General features: G+C 42.7%; 1 protein-coding gene across 2 annotated transcripts in view; it reads right to left on the minus strand.

The window, feature by feature from the left end:
* itpr2 (inositol 1,4,5-trisphosphate receptor, type 2) overlaps positions 1–24077 on the minus strand; it is a 76399-nt gene that overhangs the window by 45764 nt on the left and 6558 nt on the right. For both annotated transcript variants that reach the window (XM_074634152.1, XM_074634153.1), the window contains exons 2-25: positions 20947–21017; positions 20529–20647; positions 20352–20438; positions 17893–18051; positions 17012–17110; positions 15655–15738; positions 15389–15535; positions 12474–12569; positions 11077–11121; positions 9041–9192; positions 7639–7738; positions 7375–7535; positions 7078–7219; positions 6757–6915; positions 4836–5008; positions 3041–3160; positions 2596–2778; positions 2194–2445; positions 1960–2107; positions 1719–1866; positions 788–975; positions 571–694; positions 411–468; positions 129–300 (exon numbers count right to left, since the gene is read on the minus strand). In XM_074634152.1, the coding sequence (XP_074490253.1) occupies positions 129–300; positions 411–468; positions 571–694; positions 788–975; positions 1719–1866; positions 1960–2107; positions 2194–2445; positions 2596–2778; positions 3041–3160; positions 4836–5008; positions 6757–6915; positions 7078–7219; positions 7375–7535; positions 7639–7738; positions 9041–9192; positions 11077–11121; positions 12474–12569; positions 15389–15535; positions 15655–15738; positions 17012–17110; positions 17893–18051; positions 20352–20438; positions 20529–20647; positions 20947–21017 (3187 nt within the window). The remainder of the gene's footprint in view (positions 1–128; positions 301–410; positions 469–570; positions 695–787; positions 976–1718; positions 1867–1959; positions 2108–2193; positions 2446–2595; positions 2779–3040; positions 3161–4835; positions 5009–6756; positions 6916–7077; positions 7220–7374; positions 7536–7638; positions 7739–9040; positions 9193–11076; positions 11122–12473; positions 12570–15388; positions 15536–15654; positions 15739–17011; positions 17111–17892; positions 18052–20351; positions 20439–20528; positions 20648–20946; positions 21018–24077) is intronic.

Consider the following 24077-nt stretch of genomic DNA (forward strand, 5'->3'; position numbering starts at 1 on the left):
CAGCTGCTGTTTGGCCCTTTGCAGAACCTCCTAATCCAAACTGATTAACTCAGGAAGCGCCCGACGCCACACACTTTGTCAGCTCGTCGAGTATCAAATGCTGGAGTTTAACTTGCTGAGTCGCTAACCTGTTTGAAGGCCTGCAGGACCTCGGCTCTCTGGCTGAAGTGTTTGAAGATGAGCTGCAGTGAGCCAGACACCAGCGGGGGGTAATCTTGCATGATGAGATGGATCAGAACCCTCAAAAAGGTCCGGCCCCCCTCGTCGTCCAGTTCCACCGCACTTAGCTCTGAGCTGGAGCTGAAGTCACACACGAGCACAAAAAAGATCAGGAGGGAGATTTTGAGCAGATGGGATGATTTCAAAAGAGAGACTGAGGAACCAGGTCATTCAAAAACAGCGTCACCTACCTCCCTGCAAACATGCTCTCTGCTTTGGTTGCAATCTCGTCTATGTCTGGTTCAGAAGCTGGAAAACAAAAGAAAGAGGACAACAGGTCAGTAAACGCCTCATTTAGAACGTGGAGCGAATGCTTTAGTACTTTGCATCAAGAGAGAATAAAAGTCGCACGTGTCATTGGAGGCATTTCAGACACAGAGGCAGAGCTCTCAGAGATGGTCTTGTCCCCAAACTCTTTCTTGTAGATGGACAACAGATATGTGATCCTATAATCCAACCTCACACTCAGGATGAACTGAAACAGAAAACATTCCAAAAATAGAATCAAACATAGAAATCAAACATTCACCAGAAATCACCAGAAGCACATCCAGCAGGCGGCGCTCACCTGCAGGATCTCGATGATCTTCAGCTTGGTGTCCATCACCATGACGTCCTCGTTGTCTGGCAGGAAGTGTCCTCTCCCGTAGCGCAGGGACGGAGGGGCGTCGGGGAGGCATTGCGGCACGCCTCGACTCATCATAATCTGAGTCATCATTTCCCCGACGCCGTGGATCGTACGCAGGACGTTGTTGCCTAAAGGAAACATTCACACATTTTGTATTGTTTTTGTGCAACTGTTTCTATAGTTGACATGACTTTGACTATGTGTATCATAAAAGCTGAAACAAATGCCCTGAGGACGTTACACTAGTCCATTAAACCTAACCGCCCTTTATATTTACCACTTTGTCCACTTATGATTAACATTCCCATGAAAAGGTTTTCAATCCTGAATCCCTCCTTTCTTTCTCTGATCTTTGACCTCATCTTCGACTGTCTCTATTTCTGTAACTTCATATTTTGGTTCCACGGCCAGGCTTCTTTATCTGGTCTAATAGAACTGCAAAAGTTCTTCTGACAATAACTAAGAAGCAAGACTATTACCTCGTTGCTTTTCTCCCTCTGCTAGTTCCCTGTTTCTTTCACAGTTGAATCCTGATGCTTTCATGCATAGCCTTGGTCCTGCATACATTTATCAACCGCTGCATCTAGAAACCTGAGGACTACTGACGCTGGGCTCTTGTCTGTCCTTTGCTCATCATTTTAAACTGAACCAGATGTTTTTTTATTTATTTATTTCCCTAAATGATGGAACTGCCTCGTCCCCGTCCAATTATCTTAGCGCCTTAACAGGGAAACAACTAAATACAGTTTGACTTAACTTAAATTAAACTTTCCATCTACCGTTTGAAACGTCTAAATAAAAGAGTAAACCTTAGTCGACCAATGCAATGAAAGAATGCACTTGTGCCGTGTAACTGTGTAAGTGCACTGACCAGCCTCTGGGCTCTTGTTGAGCTTGTTCATGAAGGTGAGGGGGTGCTGGACAATATCCAGGATGGCCAGCAGAGTGCGTGTGAGACGCAGCAGCTCACTGAAGCTGTAGAAACCAAAGTAAACCAGGTTACGAGCCAGATTCACCACCTAGAGGAGAGAAGTAAAGACACACACATGAAGCACAGTTTGAGGTTGATTTGGCCGACTGGATGTGAGTGTGACTGTTAGTGTTTATTTGACCTCTAGCGTGAGTTCATTCTTGTCTTTATCCCCGAACGGAAACGGCTGGCTGACCACATCTTTAAGGTATTCTTCCACAAACTCCATGGTGGGAGCAAACTTCCTCTTCATCTCCTCTCTTGATGAGTCGGTGGACTCGTACTCGAACCTGTCGGAGAGCACAATCACAGTCTGCACGCCGCAAAATACGCCTGCACACAACACACACAATCACACGGACGGACGGACGCTCACTCGTGGACGGTGATCTTGGAAGGGATCTCGGTCCAGAGGCGGGCGTAGCGTACAGGCACGACGGCCTCCTGCGGGTCGCGGTCCACGTGCATGTGCAGCATGAGGCGGCAGAAGGAGGCTCTGAGGTTGTAGGGCAGGCAGTCGTCGAACATGCTGCGCAGGATCAGATCCACGGAGAGCTGACAGGAGATCTGGTTGATGGCGAGGTACTGACGGTCCAGACACATTTTAGCAAAGAGGTTCAGCTGGTACCTGCAGAGGAGGCGAGGGACATGTTCTTGTGTTGGACATGGGAAGAAAAGGGGAAGAACATACACTCGTGCTTGCTTGTTTCAGCTATTTTTTTGCAGGGAGGGAAAGTGCAGCATATGGGGGAACTAAAAGCAACAATGCCACCGTCACCTGTAATAGGTGATAATGTCTACATCCATCTTGTGGGTGCCCTTAGCATCCTGGGCCAGGTGGCGGATGGATTTGCCGTGAGGCTCCTTGTGGCTGTCGATCCAGTAGAGCCAAACCTCCTCCTCATCCACCTCCTCCAGCACCAGAGAGGACTCCAGGGTGGTCTCTGTGTTAGGGATTAGTCTGGGGGGGGGGGGGCGAGGGAGGGAGCGTGACACGAAGCAGTTACTAGAAAAATTGCACACATTACACTCTGACGTAGAGCTGCTGCTGCTGCTGCTGCTGCTGCTGCTGCTGCTGAAAATATCCATTTCACAAGGAAGGAAGGAAGCAGCTTCAGAGCTCACCCAATGCGCGTGTTTGTACATGTTTAATAATGAAGGAGTGAAATGTGACCGGATCAACTTGAATGTTTTAAATATAGACACTGCAGGGTGTGACTCACTTGGTCTGGATGAGGATGTCTGCGTTGGTGGGGTTCAGCATGAATTTACAGATGAGCTCCTGTGTGACGGGGATGGCAGTCTTGTTGGACACGCAGAGATCAGACAGATAATCCAGGAATCTGGAAGAGCGGAGCAGACATGGAAGGTTTCACATAGCTCTAGCTGTAAATAACATTTTTATCTGTCCCCCTTTTTCCATCTAAAATGTCTTCATTCTTCCCATTACTTTATACACCAATCAGCCATAACATCAGGTCAGCACGGGGGCACCCTGACCGGTCCCCATACCCAACAAACTGCTCCTGACTGTGTGTTCTGACACCTTTCTATCAGAACCAGCCATAACCGTTTCATCAGTTTGAGCTCCAGTAGCTCTTCTATTGGATCAGACAACACGGGCCAGCCTTCGCTCCTCACGTGCATCAATGAGCCTCAGGTCTGACCCTGTCTCCGGTTCACCGGTTCTCCTTCCTTGGACCACTTTTGGTAGGTCCTGACCACTGCAGACCGGGAACATCCCACAAGAGCTGCAGTTCTGGAGATGCTCTGACCCGGTCGTCTAGCCATCAAGTTTCAAGTTTATTTGTCATATGCATTTAAAAGTTCAGTGTACACAGTGAAATGCATTTTACCCTGGCTCTCTCTCAGCCCTTAACATCTATAAATAGTACACTAGATAAATACTACAATAAATAAGACAATACCTGATAATACAAATTATAAAACAACCTAAAAACCATCCATAAAAAACAATCCACAGCTCTGCATTCATTTAGTGCTACTGTTCAGCAGTCTGACCGCCTGAGGGTGAAAACTGTCTCTGAGGCGAGAGGTCCGATCTCTGATGCTCAGTAGACGCTTCCCTGATGGGAGATAAGAGAAAGGACTATACATGCTGGATGACTTGTGTCCTGCATGATACAAAGTGCTTTCTTCCTGCAGCGAGTGGTGTAAATGTGCTGTAACTGTGGTGATCCAATAACTTTAGATGCTGTTTTCACTGTGCTCATCAGGAGTTTATTATGCCAAACCAGACCAGTGCATCGTGTTAAGATGCTTTCTGTTGTGGACCGGTAGAAGTTGATGAGGGTTTTGGTGGACATGCCATGTTTCTTTAAACTCCTCAGAGAATAAAGTCTCTGTTGTGCCCTTTTTATGACACAACTGATGTGCAGGGAGCAGGAGAGGGAGTCAGAGATGTGGATGCCTACAGTAGGAACTTGAAGCTGTTGACCATTTGGACAGGATGGTTATTTATATCAACAGGTGACTGAATAGTTTGAATTCTCTTGAAGTCAATTAGAAGCTCCTTAGTTTTCTCACAAACTAGGGGTACTATTTGGCCCTTGTTGTCAAAGTCGGTCACATCCTTACGATTTGTTCTGCTTTCAGCACAAAGTTCAAAATGTTCACTTGCTGTCTAATATATCCCCCCCGCCCCCCACTGCCAGTTGCCATGGTAACCAGATAATCAATGTTATTCACTTCACCTGTCAGTGGTCTTAAAGTTATAGCTGATCGGTGTATGACAGATATGAAACTGCTTATAATATACCAATTATGCACTCCAATACAACACCACAAAACATGGAGTCACAGTGACCACGTGTGGAAGGTTAGAGAGGGATTTCTGATGAAAACCGAATTTTAAATTTCACAAAAGTAGATAAGATTCACTTATTGTATTGGACTGCATTATTCTGCATTATTTATTGCAACCATTTGCAACAAAAATCCCCAAAATTAAATTGTCCCCTTGGGTTATGCGCTCTTCTGGAGGTGTACATGTCTGACCTGGGCTCTCTGTTGCGCCTCAGCAGGCTGACGAAGGTCTCGATCTCCCTGGCTGTGATGTGTTTTTCCAGCAGCTTGCGGTTGTTGTGCAGCAGGGCGGTGATCGTGTCCTCGGCCAGGATCTCATAGCCAATCTGAGACTGCATGATGGAGAACTTTTTGGCAATATACTCCTGCGTGGCACACAAGAGACGTACGGTTAGAACACGTGGTGGTGAAGCTGAGTTGAGAGGAAAGGTCTGAGTAATACAGACAACATACAAATGTGCATATAGTGTGTTCATTTCATCATCATCATCATCCAGGGAGAACTTTGTAGAACAAGATAACGTAAAAAAAAAAGTTACCCATAGTGCCACCTGAGAGCTTCCTGTCACATCCACAGCCTGTTCGCCACTGAGCAGCTCAACAGGAGCTGTTTGTGATTAGTTAAGGGCTGCTAATGATCAAGGTGGTTGGGTTCCATCAATTAATCTACTGACTATTAACTCATTAACAAATTAGCCTATAAAATGACACAAAAGCTTAAACACTTAAAATGTACCAAAGCCCGACTGAGGTCGTAAATAGCTGAGTTTGCTTGATGAGCACAAAAGAATCTGAATTTGTATGAAATGAAATTGAGAAAAAACGACTTAATATTTTCAAAAGGTTGAAACTAGAATATACTTGGCATATTTACTAGATAACATTTGTTGGAAGCGAGTATATGCGACTTTTGCTTGCTATGGCCACACATGGTAATAATATACACTCACCGGCCACTTTATTAGGCACACCTGTTCAATTGCTTGTTAACACAAATAGTTAATCAGCCAAACATATTGCAGCAACTCAATGCATTACGTCATCTAGACGTGGTGAAGACGACTTGCTGAAGTTCAAACCGAGCATGAGAATGGGGAAGAAAGGGGATTTAAGTGACTTTGAACGTGGCATGGTTTTTTAAAAGGAAAAGTTTAATTCAAGAAGTAAAAGTTATTGAAAAGGGAACTCACAAAATAAAGAATATGGAGGATGTTTTTGAGAAGAGATGGAGTCTGACAGAAGGAAAAATATAGCTACAGGGGTTAGCTCACATGCACATGTGCCTTTTTTTCTATTAACTTATTTGTTTATTTATTATTATTTTTTAATTTTCTCTTTGTGTTAATATTATTCATTTGTTTTAATTTTTTTATTCTATTTTATTATTATTATTATTATTATTATTATTTTTCTTCATTTTATTTCAATTTTGAATGCTTGTTGTTTTCTCTAATGTACTTATTGTGTCCGTCTCTAAGCTCAACTACTTAAAAAATTGGTTTATAAACTATTGTAATTACGAACTGTAAATTGCATATATGAAAACAACCTCGAAAAAAAGGGGAAAAAATAAAGTATGAAAAAAATATATATTTATCCATGACATGTTTAAGTGTAGTTGCAAAAGAGGAGTCCTAACTAGGTCAGTCAGATGACTCAGTAGAATCAATTATGTAGGAGCATCTGGCTAAAGTTATCTTAACAGCTAGCATCAGCCGCTGGTCGTACCCGACCGAGGAGGACTGCAGCGGTAAAACACCAACCGAGCCTCGAGTAGCTGCATTTTATTACTTATAAATATTAGTTTTTCTTTCACATAAGAGAATGTGGTATTTCTTATTTCAAAAAATGGAATGATCTCACAGAACTTGTCGTGATATTTCTCAGTCGTTCCACTGAGCAGCACCGCTTAGGATTCTTAATGAAGAGCTTCATTACACCAGATGTCACCCTGCATAGATTCCTCCAGACAGTCTGCCAGAATCTATACTGATCAGCTCCCAGTCAGAAGCCGTCCCTCTCTTTTTGCTTTAACTACCCCCCGTGATAACGAGCATGTTAATGAGCCTGACGTCAAACTCAGTGAATACTCGATATTAAGGATGACACGTGCCTGGTTCTTGCGATAGTCCTGTTGGGAGTGGCGTAGCACCCGGTAGCAGAGTCTCAACATGTACTTGAAGTGAGCGTAGCGCTGGTCTCCCAAGTCCTCCAACTTCAGCATCGGACCATCGCCCTGATCTGTGAACGGAGCCTTCAGGATGCCGAAGATCTGGAGGAACAGAAACCCACGAACAACGATGAAGAACCAACCGAGCCGAGCATCTCCGGACCACAGCATGGAAACACGACTGATAAAGAACTTCTTAAGGTCAATCTGTGCTCATCGTAAGACGTCACACTAATGGAAATACGTGTGTGTTCCGGTGCTGACCTGGGCGAGGATGTTCTGTTCCCTCATGAGCTTCTGCCTCTCTCGGTTGGGCGTGGAGGTGACCACGGACAGAACCTCCTGGCCGTTGTTCGATACCACACACACAAAGAAAGCAAGGTCCTCCAGGAGCTTAGTCACAAACCTGAAATAGATTTATATCAAAGCAAAAACATAACATATGAAATCCGAAAATAATGCACACCATCTTGTGCCGCCTGTGTCGTCGTGCTCGTGCTCGTGCTCGTGCTCGTGCTCGTGCTCGTGCTCGTGCTCGTGCTCGTGCTCGTGCATGTGTACCTCCTCTCGTTCTGAGCGATGTTTCCGTACTGAAGCTTCCTCACGGTGGACTCCAGGACCTTGCTGGCATCGTTGGCAAAGTCCAAGTCTCTGACCTCCGACAGAGGGACGGACACGATGGCAAACGCCTCTTTGTCCTCTTTAGTGGGACAGGTGCCGATCTATTGTGACAGACAAAAAAGACATGTCCAAATAATGCATCCATGTTTGTCTTGCTCGTGTGTGTGTGTGTGTGTGTGTGTGTGTGTGTGTGTGTGTGCAGACCTTGAGCATGACCTGCCGCTCCTCCTCTGCATCGATGGGGAAGTTGGTGCTCGTCACCCAGGTGTTGGTGCACAGGTGCCTGAGTCTCACATAGGAGTTTCTGAGGAAGGATGGGACGGGTTATTTACACCACATACTGAAGGATCTTGAGTTGATTGTATGGTCGCTGCCTTTGTTGAACTGAATAGCATCTATCTTGGTAAGTCAATGAACCGCTAGCATGGCTAAAGGGATGGCAATGTCCACTTATGTCCCCCTCAGGATGAACTGGAAGAACTGAAGTGATCCCCGGATTTTTCATCTAGCGCCATCATCAAGTCAAAATTCTAATTTGTCCAAAACTTTGGTTTACGATCAAATACCTGCAAAACCTTGATATTCCATCATCATCCTCAGTTGTTCTCAGCATGCTGACACCAAGCCCCCAGGAAGAGCGCTGGGCTTTGAAGAACATTTTTGTAGTGGCCAAACGGCGGTACTTCAACCTCCGTGTCCGTCACGTGATGCCATTGGGCCCAAAAATACTACTTATGATAGACTTACATTGGGAAAGAGACGTCTGTAACTCAGCGGATCATTTTTTTCTTTTACGTAAATCAACTTCCCAGTACGAACACTCTAATAGTCCTTATTTAAATCATTACGGTTTTAAAGTTGTAAAACGTACGAACAACTGAATCCAGAGTTATTTCCCTTCCTCCGTTCATGTGAATGAGACCCAGACCGAGGCTGGAGCGAGAGCTGGGAGGAGGAGTTAAAGGAGGAGGAGTTAAAGGAGCGAGGGCTGGGAGGAGTTAAAGGAGGAGGAGTTAAAGGAGGAGGAGTTAAAGGAGCGAGGGCTGGGAGGAGGAGTTAAAGGAGGAGGAGGTAAAGGAGCGAGGGCCGGGAGGAGGAGTTAAAGGAGGAGGAGTTAAAGGAGCGAGGGCTGGAAGGAGGAGTTAAAGGAAACACTACTGCGCCTGCTCTACGGGCCCGATGGATGCAGAGGAGCGCCGGATGATCCGGGTACTTTACCACTTGGCATTCGAGCCATTTAGGCTTCATGCTCCACTGAGCAGCTCTCATAGGAACGAACGGGGCCCCGCCTCCAACGCTGGATCCAGTTCTCTTCATACATCCATGCTAACACACTGAACTAATATGAACATGGTAAATATTATACCTGCTGAACATCAGCATGTGAGCATTGTCATGGAAGCATGTTAACATGCTGACATTAGCATTTAGCTCAAAGTCCCGCCGGGCCTCACAGAGCAGCTAGCATGGCTCTATGTATAGTATGCCAATTGAGTGAGAAACTTCCATTAGCTTCTATTTTAGTTCCACTTATTTGTGAAATGATCCAGTAATAAGTGTCAGTGTATTTCAGATACTTCTATTAGCAACAATGTGACTGACGGACCTGGGCACGAGACAGTCGGCCCGCTGCAGCGTGGTGGCGTCCAGCTCAAACAGAGAGGCGATGTCGTTCCCATGGGGAACAGACACCAGGGTGAAAGCGATCTTCTCCGCTGCTTGATGCTTCCTCTTGGAGAACAAAGTGTCCGTCTCATTCTGCAACACACACACACACACACACACACACACACACACACACACACGAAGTAGAAATTAGCGTCTGCAAGCTTATACGGCACAGACAGTTAAGTCATTTATCATTTAAACATAAAGTTAACATACAGTATACAACACGACATGTTCAGTCCATATTCAAGGCTACAAAAGAAAGATGCATGCAGAGCGTGTTTACACTGATGCAAGTCAAGGTAACACTTTTTATTAAGGTTCTGTAATAAGCGTTAGTTAATAAGGTCCTTATTAGATGCTTATTAACATTAATATATGTTAATAAGACAGTGCTCACAGCCTTCATGTCCAAACACACGTCTGCATAAATGATGTTTATCTTTTAGTTAACGCAATAATAACACGTAAACACATCAACACAATCGATCTTTCGGAGGTTGTACCTGGCTTGGTTTTAAAACTAGAGTGAAGATACTGGCATCATATAAAACTATAAAACCTGATGAATCCATCGGTTCCAACCGTGTTATACTGGTTCGTCGTGAAGGAGGTTAAATAACACTCCAAACTTACGCTAAATTATTTGCGAGGAAAAACTGTGTTGTCCATGTTCAAAGGGGTCCCTCGACCTCCAACCTCCAGATGTGTGAATGTAAATGGGTTCTATGGGTACCCACGAGTCTCCCCTTTACAGACGTGCCCACTTCATGATAATCACATGCAGTTTGGGGCAAGTCATAGTCAAGTCAGCACACTGACACACTGACAGCTGTTGTTGTCTGTTGGGCTGCAGTTTGCAGCATATTGTTTTATGCTAAATGCAGTACCTGTGAGGGTTTCTGGATCAATATCTGTCATTGTTTTGTGTTGTTATATGATTTACAATAATAAATATATACATACATTTGCATGAAGCAGCATATTTTCCCACTCCCATGTTGATAAGAGGATTAAATACTTGACTGATCTCCCTTTAAGGGACATTTTGAACAGTTTAAAATCGCAAATGAATCGCAACAGCATGTTGAGTATTGGTAAATCTATGCAAGCATCAACATGTCGTGTGTCAAGTTTCCATATCTGTCCACACATACTCAAGTAAATACTGATAAATGAGCACGACTAGTTGATAAAATCTGTAATTGAGGACGGAAGGAAGTGAGTCGAACTATACTGTCGCAGCTTCTTACACTAACGAGGTATCAAATTACACAGAGATGTATCCGGAGAGCTGTGACGTCTCTGTGTGCTGCGTTAAGACACTGCGGTAACGTACGTAGGCTGGTACAGTCTGCGCTGTGCAGATGTAGCTGCATAATGGCGAGGGTTAATTTCTCCCACTGTTCTCTGCATGTCAATGGGAAGCTCCCCAGAGCTGCCTCCACGCCTCAGCTTCTCTATCCTCCCACTCCTCCCTTCCTCCCTTCCTCCCTCCCTCCCTCTGCTGGTGACTCACCCCACCAGCTTAGCACAGGCGAGTGGAGCAGAGCAGACAGCACGTCTGCCTCCCCTCCATCCCCTCTCGCAGGGCACCCCCCCCCACACCCAGACGTTATGTAAGGAGCCCCCTGTGTGTCTGAAATTCAGCATGTGCAGGAGAAAGTGTGTGAGGCTGGCAGAGAGTTTGTGTGCGTGTTTCTTTGCACTGCCAGAATACAAATGTGCAAGGTAGCTCTAAGAGCTGAGAGAAATGTCTAGATATAGATTCAGAGTTTGTGTGCGAGTGCAAGAGAGCTGCTGGTGTTGCGTAACCAAAGCATGAAGTTGGACAGACAACTGCTGAGATGATCGTTTCTTTCCACTAATCTGATCTTCTCTCATTCTGACTCATCTATGGTGTAAAATTATATCTATAAATATCAATTTAGCATATAGAATAATGTGATAAATGTGCTTGTTTGACTGACTCACCTCTCCTTTGGGCTCCACCGTGTTGTCTTTGAATTCAGGGTTCACCTGCGGAGAAATTGAGCACAAAAGTCACTGAAATATGACCTTAAATACAGAAAGCTGTGATGATCGTCCTCCTCATTATCAGCCCCAAAGTCTGAACCATCCAACAGCAGATGGGTGATAGAGGCCATATCAATGGGAACACTGCCACCTACAGCACATCACCTAAAATCCCCTTCAACAAGGCTCACTCTGAAACTAAACAAGTACATCCTCACAGTTTGAAAGAATGTATATTAGTGCAATCTACTGTATCATTAAACACAATGATGAGCAGCTACAACATTTAAAGCTGCAGTGGGAGCAAATATGATTAAAAAAAAGTTATTTTCATAAAACGGTCTCTATATCGTGACAGTAGTACATGAGACAGGTAATCTGAAAATAAATCATGTTCCTCTGTGTCCTCAAAAAGCAAAAACAACCAATCACAGCTGATTGTCTGCCGTCTCTGAGCAGCTCACCAACTCCGATGAAACGGTCAAACTAGGCAGCGCTGATCAAATATGAATCAATATTCTGTTACTGCCTATTTCTCTTCTCAGATGCCCATCAGCCGGAGAAAGCTTTCTCATTTTACAGCTAAACCGTGCACTACAAAATGATTCTGAGAACATGTGAGGAGAGAAATAGGCATTAACGTAACAGAATATTGATTCATATTCGATCAGCGCTGCCTAGTTTCACCGTTTGATCGGAGTTTGCGAGTTTCGCGAGCAGTGATTGGCAGCTGCATTATAGACAGCTCGGCTCTGATTGGTTGTTTTTCACAGATTATCTGTCTCATGCACTACTGTCAGGATATAGTGACCGTTTTTAAAGGGGCTCTGTGTAAGAATCAGAAATTGCTTGTTAAATGTCACACACAGCGACACCTGTAGCCGTTTAAGTCAACGACAGTCAGTGTCCTGTTGATCGTGCTCGCGCTACGTAGACGCGAGTGAGCTTCGGTCAAAACAGCGAGGCGACACGCACACGAGACTGAACGTGATCGACATGACGTCACATCCGTTGGATTTTCGTGGAAAAAAAAACGTCCCACATTCTTCAGATTAAAAGCCGTCTACAGGCTGAGAGAGGAAACCCTGGAAGTTTGATCAGAGTTCGTGAGTGATTGACAGCTGCCTCCGTTGAATGAACAGCCAATAGGAACGCTCTCTCTCTCTCTGAAATGACCTGTGATTGGTCAAAGTCTCCTGTCACGGGCTAGATGTTCTAAATCCTGAAAACAGAGCCATGAGGAGGAGCACAAGTCTAGTTTTCTCTCAGAACACTTGAATTACAATATGATGAAAGGTTATTATGGGAGTTTTTCTACTGCAGGTTTAATGGATGAAAAAAGATTAAAACTTTACCTCTGCCGCGAGGTAGTTCCCGGTCGCCAGGTGTTTGAAGCGGAAGAGGCTGTTCCACTGGCCGGCTCCACCTCTACAGGGGTCATAGTGCACGACCTGCCACGGGAACACAACATAAAGAGCATCACACACCGAGAAGCATCCGCTGTTTGTCTGTGATGTTTTGTGTCTCTCTGTGTGGTTTAGTGTCAGGCTGTGCTCGCCTCCAACCGCTCTGATATACTGTACAGAGGGGCGTTTATGACCCTGTTCACAGTTTAGGTGTTACAACGCTGCTCATTTAGTCTCTGGTTTCAGAATCGGTTCAAACAGCAGTCTCAAAGTGAGAATAATTCACAAAGCAACATGAGTTCAGCCTCTGAGTGACTGCGGTGTCAGAGTGAGTCACCCTGTGAGCCAAGCACAGCAGGAATTTAGTGTTTGTCATACTGGTGCAGCAACATGTCAACAGCTGATACGGTAACGTGAGTCCACTGGCAGAGGGACAACAGGAAGTTCTACTTAGTGCGAGCTGATAAAGAGGAACATGCAGAACAATAGACATAGAGGATTACAAAGAACGAAAGGTTAAAGTGACAGACAGTTTGATTTATGGAAGGGGATATTATGGCTTCATGTGAGAAATAATGGCTCCTAATTACCATCATTTATAAATGGTAAACTGGTAGTTCATTAAACTGAATTAATAGTTCGTTTCCTGTTTCTGGTACAGCTTTAAACTGGTTTCATTCATACTTCACTAACAGATATTTCCATGTTTGCATAAATAATCATGTCTCCTCATCAGCCCCTTTGCGGTGTGGAGTCCCTCAGGGGTCGGTTCTTGGACCGATCCTCTTCTCGCTGTACGTGCTTCCTCTGGGTCATTAGTTCAGCAGCTTTCATGACGCGTCGTATCATTGTTATGCGGATGACACTCAGATCTATTTTTCCAACAAAACCAATAACCTCAATCATCTGTCCTCCCTCCATGACAACCAAAGACTGGATGTCTCTCAACTTCCTCCACTTAAACCCTGATAAAACAGACATTCTTTTAGTAGGACCAGACCATTTTGCTACAGCAGTTCATCAGTTTATTGGCCCACTTCAATCCAATATCAGTCCTACAGCTAAGAAGCTTGGTGTCATCTTTGACCGGTATATGTCTTATGACCATCGTGTCACTAAACTTGTCCAGACCTGCTTTCTCCAACTGAGAAACAGATGCATCTTGTCCTCCACGGATCTTGAACTATTAATTCACACTTTCATATTCTCCCGTCTAGACTATTGTAATTCCCTCTACACCTGCCTCCATTGGCTCCCTGTAAAACTCAGAACCAACTTTAAGATCTTGCTAATTACATTTAAGGCGCTGCATGACCTCGCACAGTTACATTTATGATCTCCTTGTTCCGTATTCGACCTGTCGACCACTTCGATCCTCTAATATCGGCCTTTTATCCATCCCCCGCTCAAACTGCAAAACAAAAGGTGATTGGGCCTTTTCTGTCTCCGAAGTTTTAGTTTGATCGTTTTCTCATTGTTTCTGTGTTTCGTATTGTAATTTGTCCTTGTTTTTTTATCATTGTTTGATGTTTCATTTGATTGTAAAGCACTTTGTAACAGTGTGTTTTAAAAGGTGCTATATAAATAAAGCTTTACTTACTGTTGGCAAAGTTGTTATTGATTACGAAATTATTTATATGCCTTTATGAAATTGTTTGTAAAACATCTATAAACATTACCTACTGTATATAGACGGACTAGATAGTGGTAACACTGTGTTAATGGTTAATAGTAGATTTGTAAATGTCTATAAACATTATTTGGATGGTTATTATAAAGCTGGTGATTATATTACCTTGTTAAATGGTTAATAAATACTTTGTAAAGCATCTATAAATATTATTTTGATAGATAGTTAATATTTTGTCAGTGGTTAATAATCGGTTTCTGGACACTTTTTTGTCCGATGTTTTTCAGATCTTTTTTTTCGGACATTTTTTCACATCTTTTTTCTCAGACTTTTTTCAGATTTTTTTTTCAGACTTTTTTTCAGACTTTTTTGTCCGACATTTTCCAAAATATTTTTTCAGATATTTTTTTTCAGACTTTTTTTGTCCGACATTTTTCAGATATTTTTTGTCAGATCTTTTTTTTCAGACTTTTTTTCAGATATTTTTTTTCAGACTTTTGTTTCGGACATTTTTCAGACTTTTTGGTTTCTGATCCATCTATCTATGTTATGTTTATAAATGTTATACAAGCAGTTTCTTAAAGGTTTAAAATCATTTGGTAGTCATTAACAAATACTTAATATAGTATATAAAATGTTATATGTGTGCAACAATAAACTGTTAATAAATAGTTTACTAATGTAATCAGAATGTTCTCTTATGATACAATATATAATTTATAAACTAATTATTTCATATTACACAAACTAATGATAAAATAACTAATAATTAGTGAAATTATCATTTCATTGTTTGTTAAAAGTAAAATAACTATGAACTAAGTTTAATCAACTATAAATGTACCATTATAAATGATAGTTATTATAAAGTGTTATTTTACGACTTCTTTCTAAAACAATGATTCTAATAAATTAGCATCAATGATGTTTAGAGCTGCAACAATTTATTGATTAATCGATAAGTTAAGTATTAAATTAATCTCCAACTATTTTGATAATCGATTAAATCGGCTTGAGTCATTTTTTAAGAAAAAAAAAAATCTAAATTCTTTGATTCCAGCTTCTTAAATGTGAATATGTTCTGGTTTCTTTCCTCCTCTGTGACACTAAACTCCAAACAACTAATTGAGAAAATAATCGACAGATAAATCAAATGAAAATATCGGTTAGTTGCAGCACTGATGATGTTCTCCAAATTAAAGCGAGACGTTGTTGATTCCTGTGTGTGCTTTACCTCGATCTCCCAGAGAGCCTTGGAGCTGGTGGCGGAGGTGGCGGACTGCCGCAGCGTGGTCCTGAGAAAGACGTGCTGCTGCTTCTTGTACTCGTCACAGGTCAGAAACTTCTCCTGCTCGGCGTGAAACAGCCTCACCACGTCTCCCTGACAGAGGACAAGAAAGAAAAACAAAACGTGAGACTGCCGCTGCAAGAGAGCTGCATGTTTGCTCTGAAGACTTGCAGAAAGACAAAAGAGTAAACAGATGGAAAAGACAACATTACCCCCTTCAGCACGTCTTCCCTGTAGTCGCTAAACTTCATGAACAAGGTGACCTTCCAGCTGGTGTTACAGTTAACAGCATTAACCTGCAGCACGAAGCATGAAGCAGAGAGAGAAAGAGGCAAACACAACATGACATTAACATTCGTATCATACACAAGTCACATGAAGTCTTCAACCACAGTTTCAACCACAGTTGACAGACTAAGACGAGACATCATTAGTTGAGCTTAGAGACGAACACAATAAGTACACTAGGGAAAACAACTTCAGCATTCAAAATTGAAATAAAATTAATAAAATAAAATAAATAAATAAATAAATAATAATAATAAATAATACTAAAAAGAAAGAATAGAATAAAAACATAAAAAAAAATAAAATAATAATTAATAATATTAATACTAAGAAAAGAAAGTAATAATAATAATAATAATAATAATAATAATAATAATAATACTAAAAAGAAAGAATAGAATATTTTTTTAAACAAAATAATAATAATAATAATAATAATATTAATACAAAGAAAAGAAAGTAATAATAATAAATTAAATAAACAAATAAGTTAATAGAAAAAAAAAAGGGGGGGGGGGGGGCACACACAAGCGTCCGCCTTCACATGTGGTCACCTCCAGGTGACTTGACATGTGAAGGTCACCTGGAGGACCTCTTCTCCAAAACATCCTCCATATTCCTGATTTTGTGAGTTCCCTTTTCCATAACTTTTACTTCTTGAATTAAACTTTACCATTTTATAAAATCTGGGGGTTTAGTTGTTTTTCTATATGTTTCAGTACTGATAGAAACAATATCAACATAGAGTCAGTTGAACATTTCACATCAACGCAGCTAAACGTCATCGCTTTCACTTCTCTTCTTGCTCGCGGAAGGATGTTACTCCTTTGGAAGTCCTCTGCACCCCCTTCATCATCATCATCATCATCATCACCATCATCATCCCTGATGGAGGACATGATGTTGTTCCTTGATCAGCCCAGATATTTTACTCTACCTGACCGTCCCTCTCATCGTATTATGACTGACCGGCTGTGCTTCTGTTTGATTAAGATCACTTGTATTTTGAAATTTTAGTAGTATATGTTTTAATTTGTAATTTGTATGACATCATAAGGTTTGATTTATGTAAACAGAAATGACCACATTTGATCCGTAGTTTGAGATTTATCCAATAATTATCATTACTGTCAGTGTGTACTTTATCTTTATAATTTATTTCAATTTATTTTTTATAAAATATGGAGGGATAATCATTCACATTTGTGCTCTATTTGTATGTGCCTGTACACCTGTTGTTACTCCCAATAAATGATAAGGCAAAAGAAAGAAGAGTCCCACCTCTTTGCAGCCGGGGTTGTCCAGCAGCTCGATGTTACTGGCATGAAGAGGCTGCCCTGCGTTCACCGGCATCAGCACCACCTTGTCTCCAACCACCACCTTGAACCCAAATAGACACAGTCACATCCTGGAACAGGTGGAGACGCCGGTTGGTAAACTTCCACAAGTGTTCAAATGGATTAAACAGGAAGTAAGAGTGTGTCCATGCGAGGGGCTCGTCTAAAGTCTGCAAACATCCCCTTATCTTAATAAAAAGGTGCAACAGCAACAGGCTGAGCTTCACATGAGACAGAGGTGGAGTCGTTTATTCCTACCACGGTGAGCGGACATGAACGCAGCAAACAGAGATACGGCGACTGAGAAGTACACTGCCTGTCTTGCATGATGCATGCATGCTCTCTCTAACACGATCTAAGAGATAATAGACTCTACACAGTATCTCATGTTAACCAGCCACATACATGTACAAGCACACTGTGGCTTCAGAGACGGGTGGCTCATCACACTCATTCCAACGCTGTGCTGATATATAATAAAGCAGCATCAGTGACACACAGCAGATAGACAGTAACAACCGACTGGATGCTTTTAAAGCTCAACCTATGAGTCTAACATGCAATGGGAAGGCCGGTGCATCCATGCTCTTTTTACATGATGACCTCATAATGCACAAACACCATGCACAATCAAGAGCAATACCTTTAACCATAGGATGCTAAAGCCAAAGGGGGAAGGACACAAAATCAGAAATGTTACTGCATGGGACAAGGGGACACAGGACGAACAATGAACTGACTAGTGTACAGGATGAAACGGACTACTCGGAGAGAGGAAATGTTAGAAATGTGTGTGTGTGTGTCGCCACGTGGACGGAGACCTACGTTATCTCCTTCGCTGCGGAGCTTCCAGAAGGGCTGGATGTAGAACCAGGAGCCCTCGTTCCCCGCCGTGTCCAGAGAAACACGCATGGCGTTCTTCTCCAGCAGAGCGGGGAGACGCTTGTTCACCGTCAGGTACTTGTTGCTCTTAATGTGCAGGAGCTGAGACAGAAGAAGAGTCAGAGTGTTTAGATACTACAAGAGCAGCGGTGGAGGAAGTACTCAACTACTAATACCAGACTGTAAAAATACTCCACTAAGAGTAACGTCCTGCACCGGAAGTATGATCTGGAAAATGTAGTTAGAAGTATAAACTGGGACTATGAAATGTTTTGACATTGACTCCACTAATCGTTTTCAGCTCTACTTGTATATACACTGTAAGATTTAATCTATGACAAAGCATCATATTTAATAAGACCATCATGTGTTTTGTTTGCAAAAATCTTAATCTGTTACGTAACTAACTTGCTGCTAAAACTGTCAAGTACTTATTCAAAAATTGAAATATTGAATTTCCGGGGTAACGTTTTTAATTATTGTTCCAAACGATATGAAATAAACATTCATCCAGACTCTTATTTGGTCATATTTGGTTGCTCTGACAGGAAAAGGACATGGTTGCAGATAAAAATATAATATTAGTCTCCGTCACTGATTCAGGAGGCGGCTCAAGAAGTGCTTTCCATCGCCGAGATGGAACAGATTTGTTTAAGCAAACGGAAGTCTCAAAACCACGGGTGTCAAACTCACACTAGTTCATACAGTCCAGTCTGATCTCAAGTGGGCCGGACCAGTAAAACCATTGCAGAATAAATAACAACGCCTCCAAAGTTTTCTATTTCTGTTCACAATTAATGAACAAAATCCATCTACAAAAGAGATGAACGGTCGGCTGCGACTAAAACTGTATTTATCTTCTCAGTTCTCAGTTCTCCTTGAGTGTTTTTGTAAGTTTCATCATGATGAGTCCAAGAGAGGTGCCAAATATATTATATCTCTTGACCACTGAAAGGTGCTGTGAACACACCAAGCACACTGGCTTCCCATTCACCTCCGTGGAGAAAGAGGAACTGCTCCATTTCTCTTGGAAAACCGACACTCTGTGTCCACTTTTCTCCTTTTTGATAAAGACATTTTCCACCGTATGTTTGACACCTCTGCTCTAAACGATAAGGTGAAGGTGTGGGAGCCGTTACTGACGCTGCCAAATGAAACAGAACTGTATAACTCATGAGCTCTGCTGCTCCGTTGTATCTTTATTCTGTGTGAACTCAGCCTCCGGCCTCCGGCGTACTGACTGATTTTCTGGGCAATCCCCCTAAAACCCATCTGTGTGTTTTCTTTTTCTTGTCTTTCTTTTCACCCTTGACCCTCCTGCGGAAGAGGCATTCTCCTGTTTGGCCAACATTGCCGTCGACTGGCAGCTTTGGACTGTTCTCTGAAGTTCTAGATGTGAGTCCCCCGACTTTCTTTCTCTTATTTTGTGTAATAATGCTTTATGTCTATTATGTGTCTTTATTTTATTGTAAATACAAAATTAAATAATCCAAAAAACAGAACAATATTTCCCTCTGAATCATAGTGGAATGAAAAGGAAATAGTCAAATTAAAGGGACTGTTTGTAAGAATCAGAAATGTCTTGTTAACAGCGACACCTGTCACCTGTTGCCGTTAAGTCAACTAAAGTCAGCGTCCTGTTGCTGGTGCTTGTGCTCGCTCTACATAGACATGAACGAGCATCGCTCAACACAGTGAGGAGACACACGTCAGCTAAAAGCACAATATCACTCCGACCGCGGCCAACACTGTTTAACAGACGGGCTTCACTAGATACAACCAAGAGGTTTTGGTGCTTCACTGTAGTTTGTGTTGGAGTCTGAGTCTGAGCAGCGTAGACACACGCAAGGGACCATGAGACACCGACCAGCAATGATTTATACGTGTTAGAAGTTACAAACAGTCCCTTTATGTGTCTTATTTTACTGAAGCATGGTACAGCACGTAAATGTAATTAATTACTTCCCACCGCTGTGTAGAGTAAGAGAAGATGAACTTCAAAGTAGAGGTCGCCTCGAGGTAACTTCGTGTTTGATTCAAAGGAGTTGGTTTACTAGTTTATTTAACGTGGCCTCAGTTGAAGAAGTGTGTGTTTATTACCACACAACACATTTCCTGGGGCTAAATCATACCAGTGTTTTAAGTCGACCTGTTAACTGAAGGAACAATGGCGACTACCTTGATCGCATTTTGCAACAGCAGTTTAATATGTTGTTGCTCTTCTCAGTTCAACCCCTAAAACAAGAATGAAACCAAACACTACCATTGTGGCCTTCTCCTACATTGAATGAGGTAATCACCGAGCAGAGTCACACCGCCTCGGTAAACAAGAAAACCTAAACAAGGCTCCGGCCTCAGGACAATGTGACGCCACAGGTGTTTGCTGAAGAGATGAGCTGTACCTGGATGACTTTACTGTATTTCACAACTTCTCCGAGGAGCTTCTTGCTCTCCGACTCGTTCTGCTTCTGCTCCAGCTCCGCCGCGTGCTGAGTGATGACACAGAGATTAACATAATAATGCTTTGAGGTGCAAAATGGAAATGGAAGATCTACATGCAGATTGTGATAAACAGTTACCTGTAACTTCTTAAACAGGTCTCCCTGTGTGTTGTTGTTTCCTTGTTTTCCCTGTTTGGCCTTCCAGAACTGCTTCTGGGCCGAGTATCTGTTCATGGGACACACCTTGAAGAGGCAATCTGAAGAGGAGGAGGAGGAGAAGCATTCAGGCACACGGGAGTCGCTCTCTGGGAGTCAGGTTAAGTGCAGCTTGAGGGTCTTAATGTGGTGAAACAGCATTTTTTGAGGTGAAATGGTTATTTACCGGCCAGAGGCCTGTAGACTCAAACACATACAAGCTTCTCTAAAAAACCACAATGTTGGTGTTGTGTGAAACAACATTGAGCGTAAAAACAGCTGGTCAGCCCTGACAGTGTGTGTTTTTGTGTGTTTGTGGATGTAACCTCGAAACCAGTATGACGAGTATATTCCTACACACCTCTGAACTTTTTGGGAGGGTTGGCCAGGTCTCCAGCATCAGGCTGGACCACGCACCTGTCATCCACAAGCCTGCAGAGAAGAGGACAACATTAGAACCAAATCAACATCGTTTCTTCATATTTTAACTTTTATTCAAAGCACTCGCCTTAAAAACAAAGATTTGCATCACACACACACGCACGCACGCACGCACGCACGCACGCACGCACGCACGCACACACAGTAGTCTAAGTGTTGGATCACAGTCAAATGCAAATACACAAAGCCACGTCTCAGACTACTATTAAGTACACATAAACACTATTTTAATTTAAATATCACACTGTATCGCCAGACTCTTTCCAATAACACACAGCCCTACTATCAAAACTAATCATTTGAATATGCGGTTCAAACCACCGGGCTCGCTCTACGCTTGATCGGCCGCCTGCAGGATGAAAAGCTCAGCTGGCAACACGAGAAAGAGTGACGGCTCTGTTCAGCATCATATCATCTCCTGAGAGCTCTCCCAGTAATCTGGACTGATGCTCTGAACCTTTCTGGACAGAGTTCATCTAATTTAACGTCACTCTGATCTCAGGGGGATCGGGGGGGGTCTGCTCAGTGTAGAGGTTGTATAGAGAAAGATAAACCAGATAGTAACAGATACAAACACTCATTCATCCCCTCAACATTACCATCAATACATGGAACAGGATGTAGTGTGATGATGTTCAAGCTGACATCTGATGATGTTGTTGTTGTTGTTTGTACCGATTCTCGTTTCTTGTTTCCTTCAGGTAGTCATCATTGTACGGTTTTCTTTTCTATTGCTGTTGTAACGATTATGCTTGTTCACTGATGTAGTGCTGCTATTTTTACCTCCGCCAAGGCCGAAGGGAGGGGGGGGGGGGCAGCGACGTACATGAAACCTGCCTTGGCTTCTAGTTACTGTGTGATTTCATGTCGTATTTATGTTTTATGTCGCACTTTACGCTGCAAACCAAACTGCCCTTCAGGGACAAATCAAATGGAACTTGAAAGATAAAGCATGGTAAAATGTTATCCAAGTTTCTGTGGCTTTCACATTGATAGAGAATATATTTAATTATACATTAAAAACTAGGTATAAACTAATGAAGACTGAGCTTCTCTGTCATGTAGGTTACTAGAGCTTGTACAGGCGGCGGCCACCAGAGGAAACCATGTGGTTTCTGTGTGCCGGGTTGATTAGAGGACACTCCGGGGGTGTCGTCCGGTTAATAACTGCCGTGTTGCCCACATCCCGAGCCTTTTATTTGCTGTTTTACACACTTGAGATGTTTCATTGACAGATTTAGTGATGCAGAGCAGGTCAGAGAGACTGACACATCTGACTGACAGTTATACTGAGGAAGCTGATGACAGATATCGAGAGTAAACACCAGCGCTGACACGCCTGAATGAATGTTACAAAAGAGCATTAGGTAAACACTGAACCTGTGCCAAGCGTGCACGTGGTTGGTATCCATTCATATAGCAAATTTCCTTACTCGATGCCCGAACCACCTCAGCTGGCTCTTTTCAACACAAAGGAGCAGCGTCTCTACTCCGAGTCCCTCACAGAGGACTGAGCTTCTCACCCTATCTCTAAGGGAGACGCCCGTCACCCTCCTGTGGAAACCCATTTCGGCCGCTTGTACCCGCGATCTAGTTCTTTGGGTCCTGACCCAGCCCTCATGACCAGAGGTGAGAGGAGGAACGAAGACTGACCGATAGATTGAGAGGCAATCCACCGGTTTCCTGCTGAGAACTACTGAGAATGAATATTTTGAGTAATTTTTTAAGAAAAAAAAGTTTAAATTCTGATTCCAGTTTATTAAATGTGAATATTTTCTGGTTTCTTTCCTCCTCTATGACAGTAAACTGAATATCTCTGAGTTGTGGACAAAACAAGACATTTGAGGACGTCGTCTTTTCACCATTTTTTAAACCAAAGAACTTATCAGTTAACAAAAATAATCTACAGATTAATCGATAATGGAAATAATCGTTGGTTGCAACCATAGAATATCTAACCCTGGTTGTGAAATGGCTTTCTGAAAAACGTGTTAAACAAGATGAACTTCAGCCACCTGCAGTATGTTAGTAGTCGACATGGAGCAGACTGAGGGTGAAGGTGCTCGTATGAACTGTGATGGCAAAGGGCCCGTTATAAAGTGGAATTGGAGGAGTGAAAGCAGGCGAAACAATAGAGACGGAAGCCAACACTAGGATCAGCATTGATTCATGGAGAGACCTTGGTCTGGTCAGCTAACATTACTGCCAAGCAGCTGAAATATAGAGTGATATTGTGCTTTTAGCTGACGTGTGTCTCCTCACTGTGTTGAGCGATGCTCCTTCATGTCTATGTAGAGCGAGCACAAGCGCCAGCAACAGGACGCTGACTTTAGTTGACTTAATGGCCACAAGTGAAGCTGTTAACAAGACATTTCTGATTCTTACATAGAGTCCCTTTAAAGCATGTAAACATGTTGTAGTAGAAACCCATTAATAGGTCCTCTTTAAGACTTCATTTAGTCGTGGAGGAACTCTAATCCTCTTTCAGGGAGTCGGTTTAGATGAGGAAGCAAATGTGAGATAATCTGGTGTAAAAGTAGACTTTAGTTGAGAGCTAGTTCAGCTAATTCATGCATGGAAAACCAGTTCTCTGAGGTCAAGGGTCACGGTGTTGGAGGAAGTGTTCTTGTGTGTTGTTTAGGACATATAGTGTTTGTAGGTTGTTTTACAGTCACAGTTGGTTTTATACCAGATAGATGTTGTAACTTCAACCTGCTGGAATATACTCTATGACACCAGCTATTTCTACATCAAAGACTCCATATCATCCCATTCCCTTTATCCCATTTGCAGCACAAGGCCGAGGTGCACAAGCACATCCATTCATCCCGTCCACTGAGGAGAAACATAATGCAGCGCACACAATTCCTCCGATTCATACAAAAGCTGGCAGCCCCCGCTGAAGTGAGCGGAGCCATTTCCTATTTATGCCACGGCACTCGATCAGACTGTCAATCCACACCCAGGCCGTGTACTATTTCCTCAGACTCTGTATCACAGTTACATCTAAATGAGACACAATAGAGCCCAACAGGAAGCAGAATCGAGTGC

Source organism: Sebastes fasciatus, chromosome 4 (assembly GCF_043250625.1).
Source record: "Sebastes fasciatus isolate fSebFas1 chromosome 4, fSebFas1.pri, whole genome shotgun sequence".
Taxonomy (NCBI): Eukaryota; Metazoa; Chordata; class Actinopteri; order Perciformes; family Sebastidae; genus Sebastes; species Sebastes fasciatus.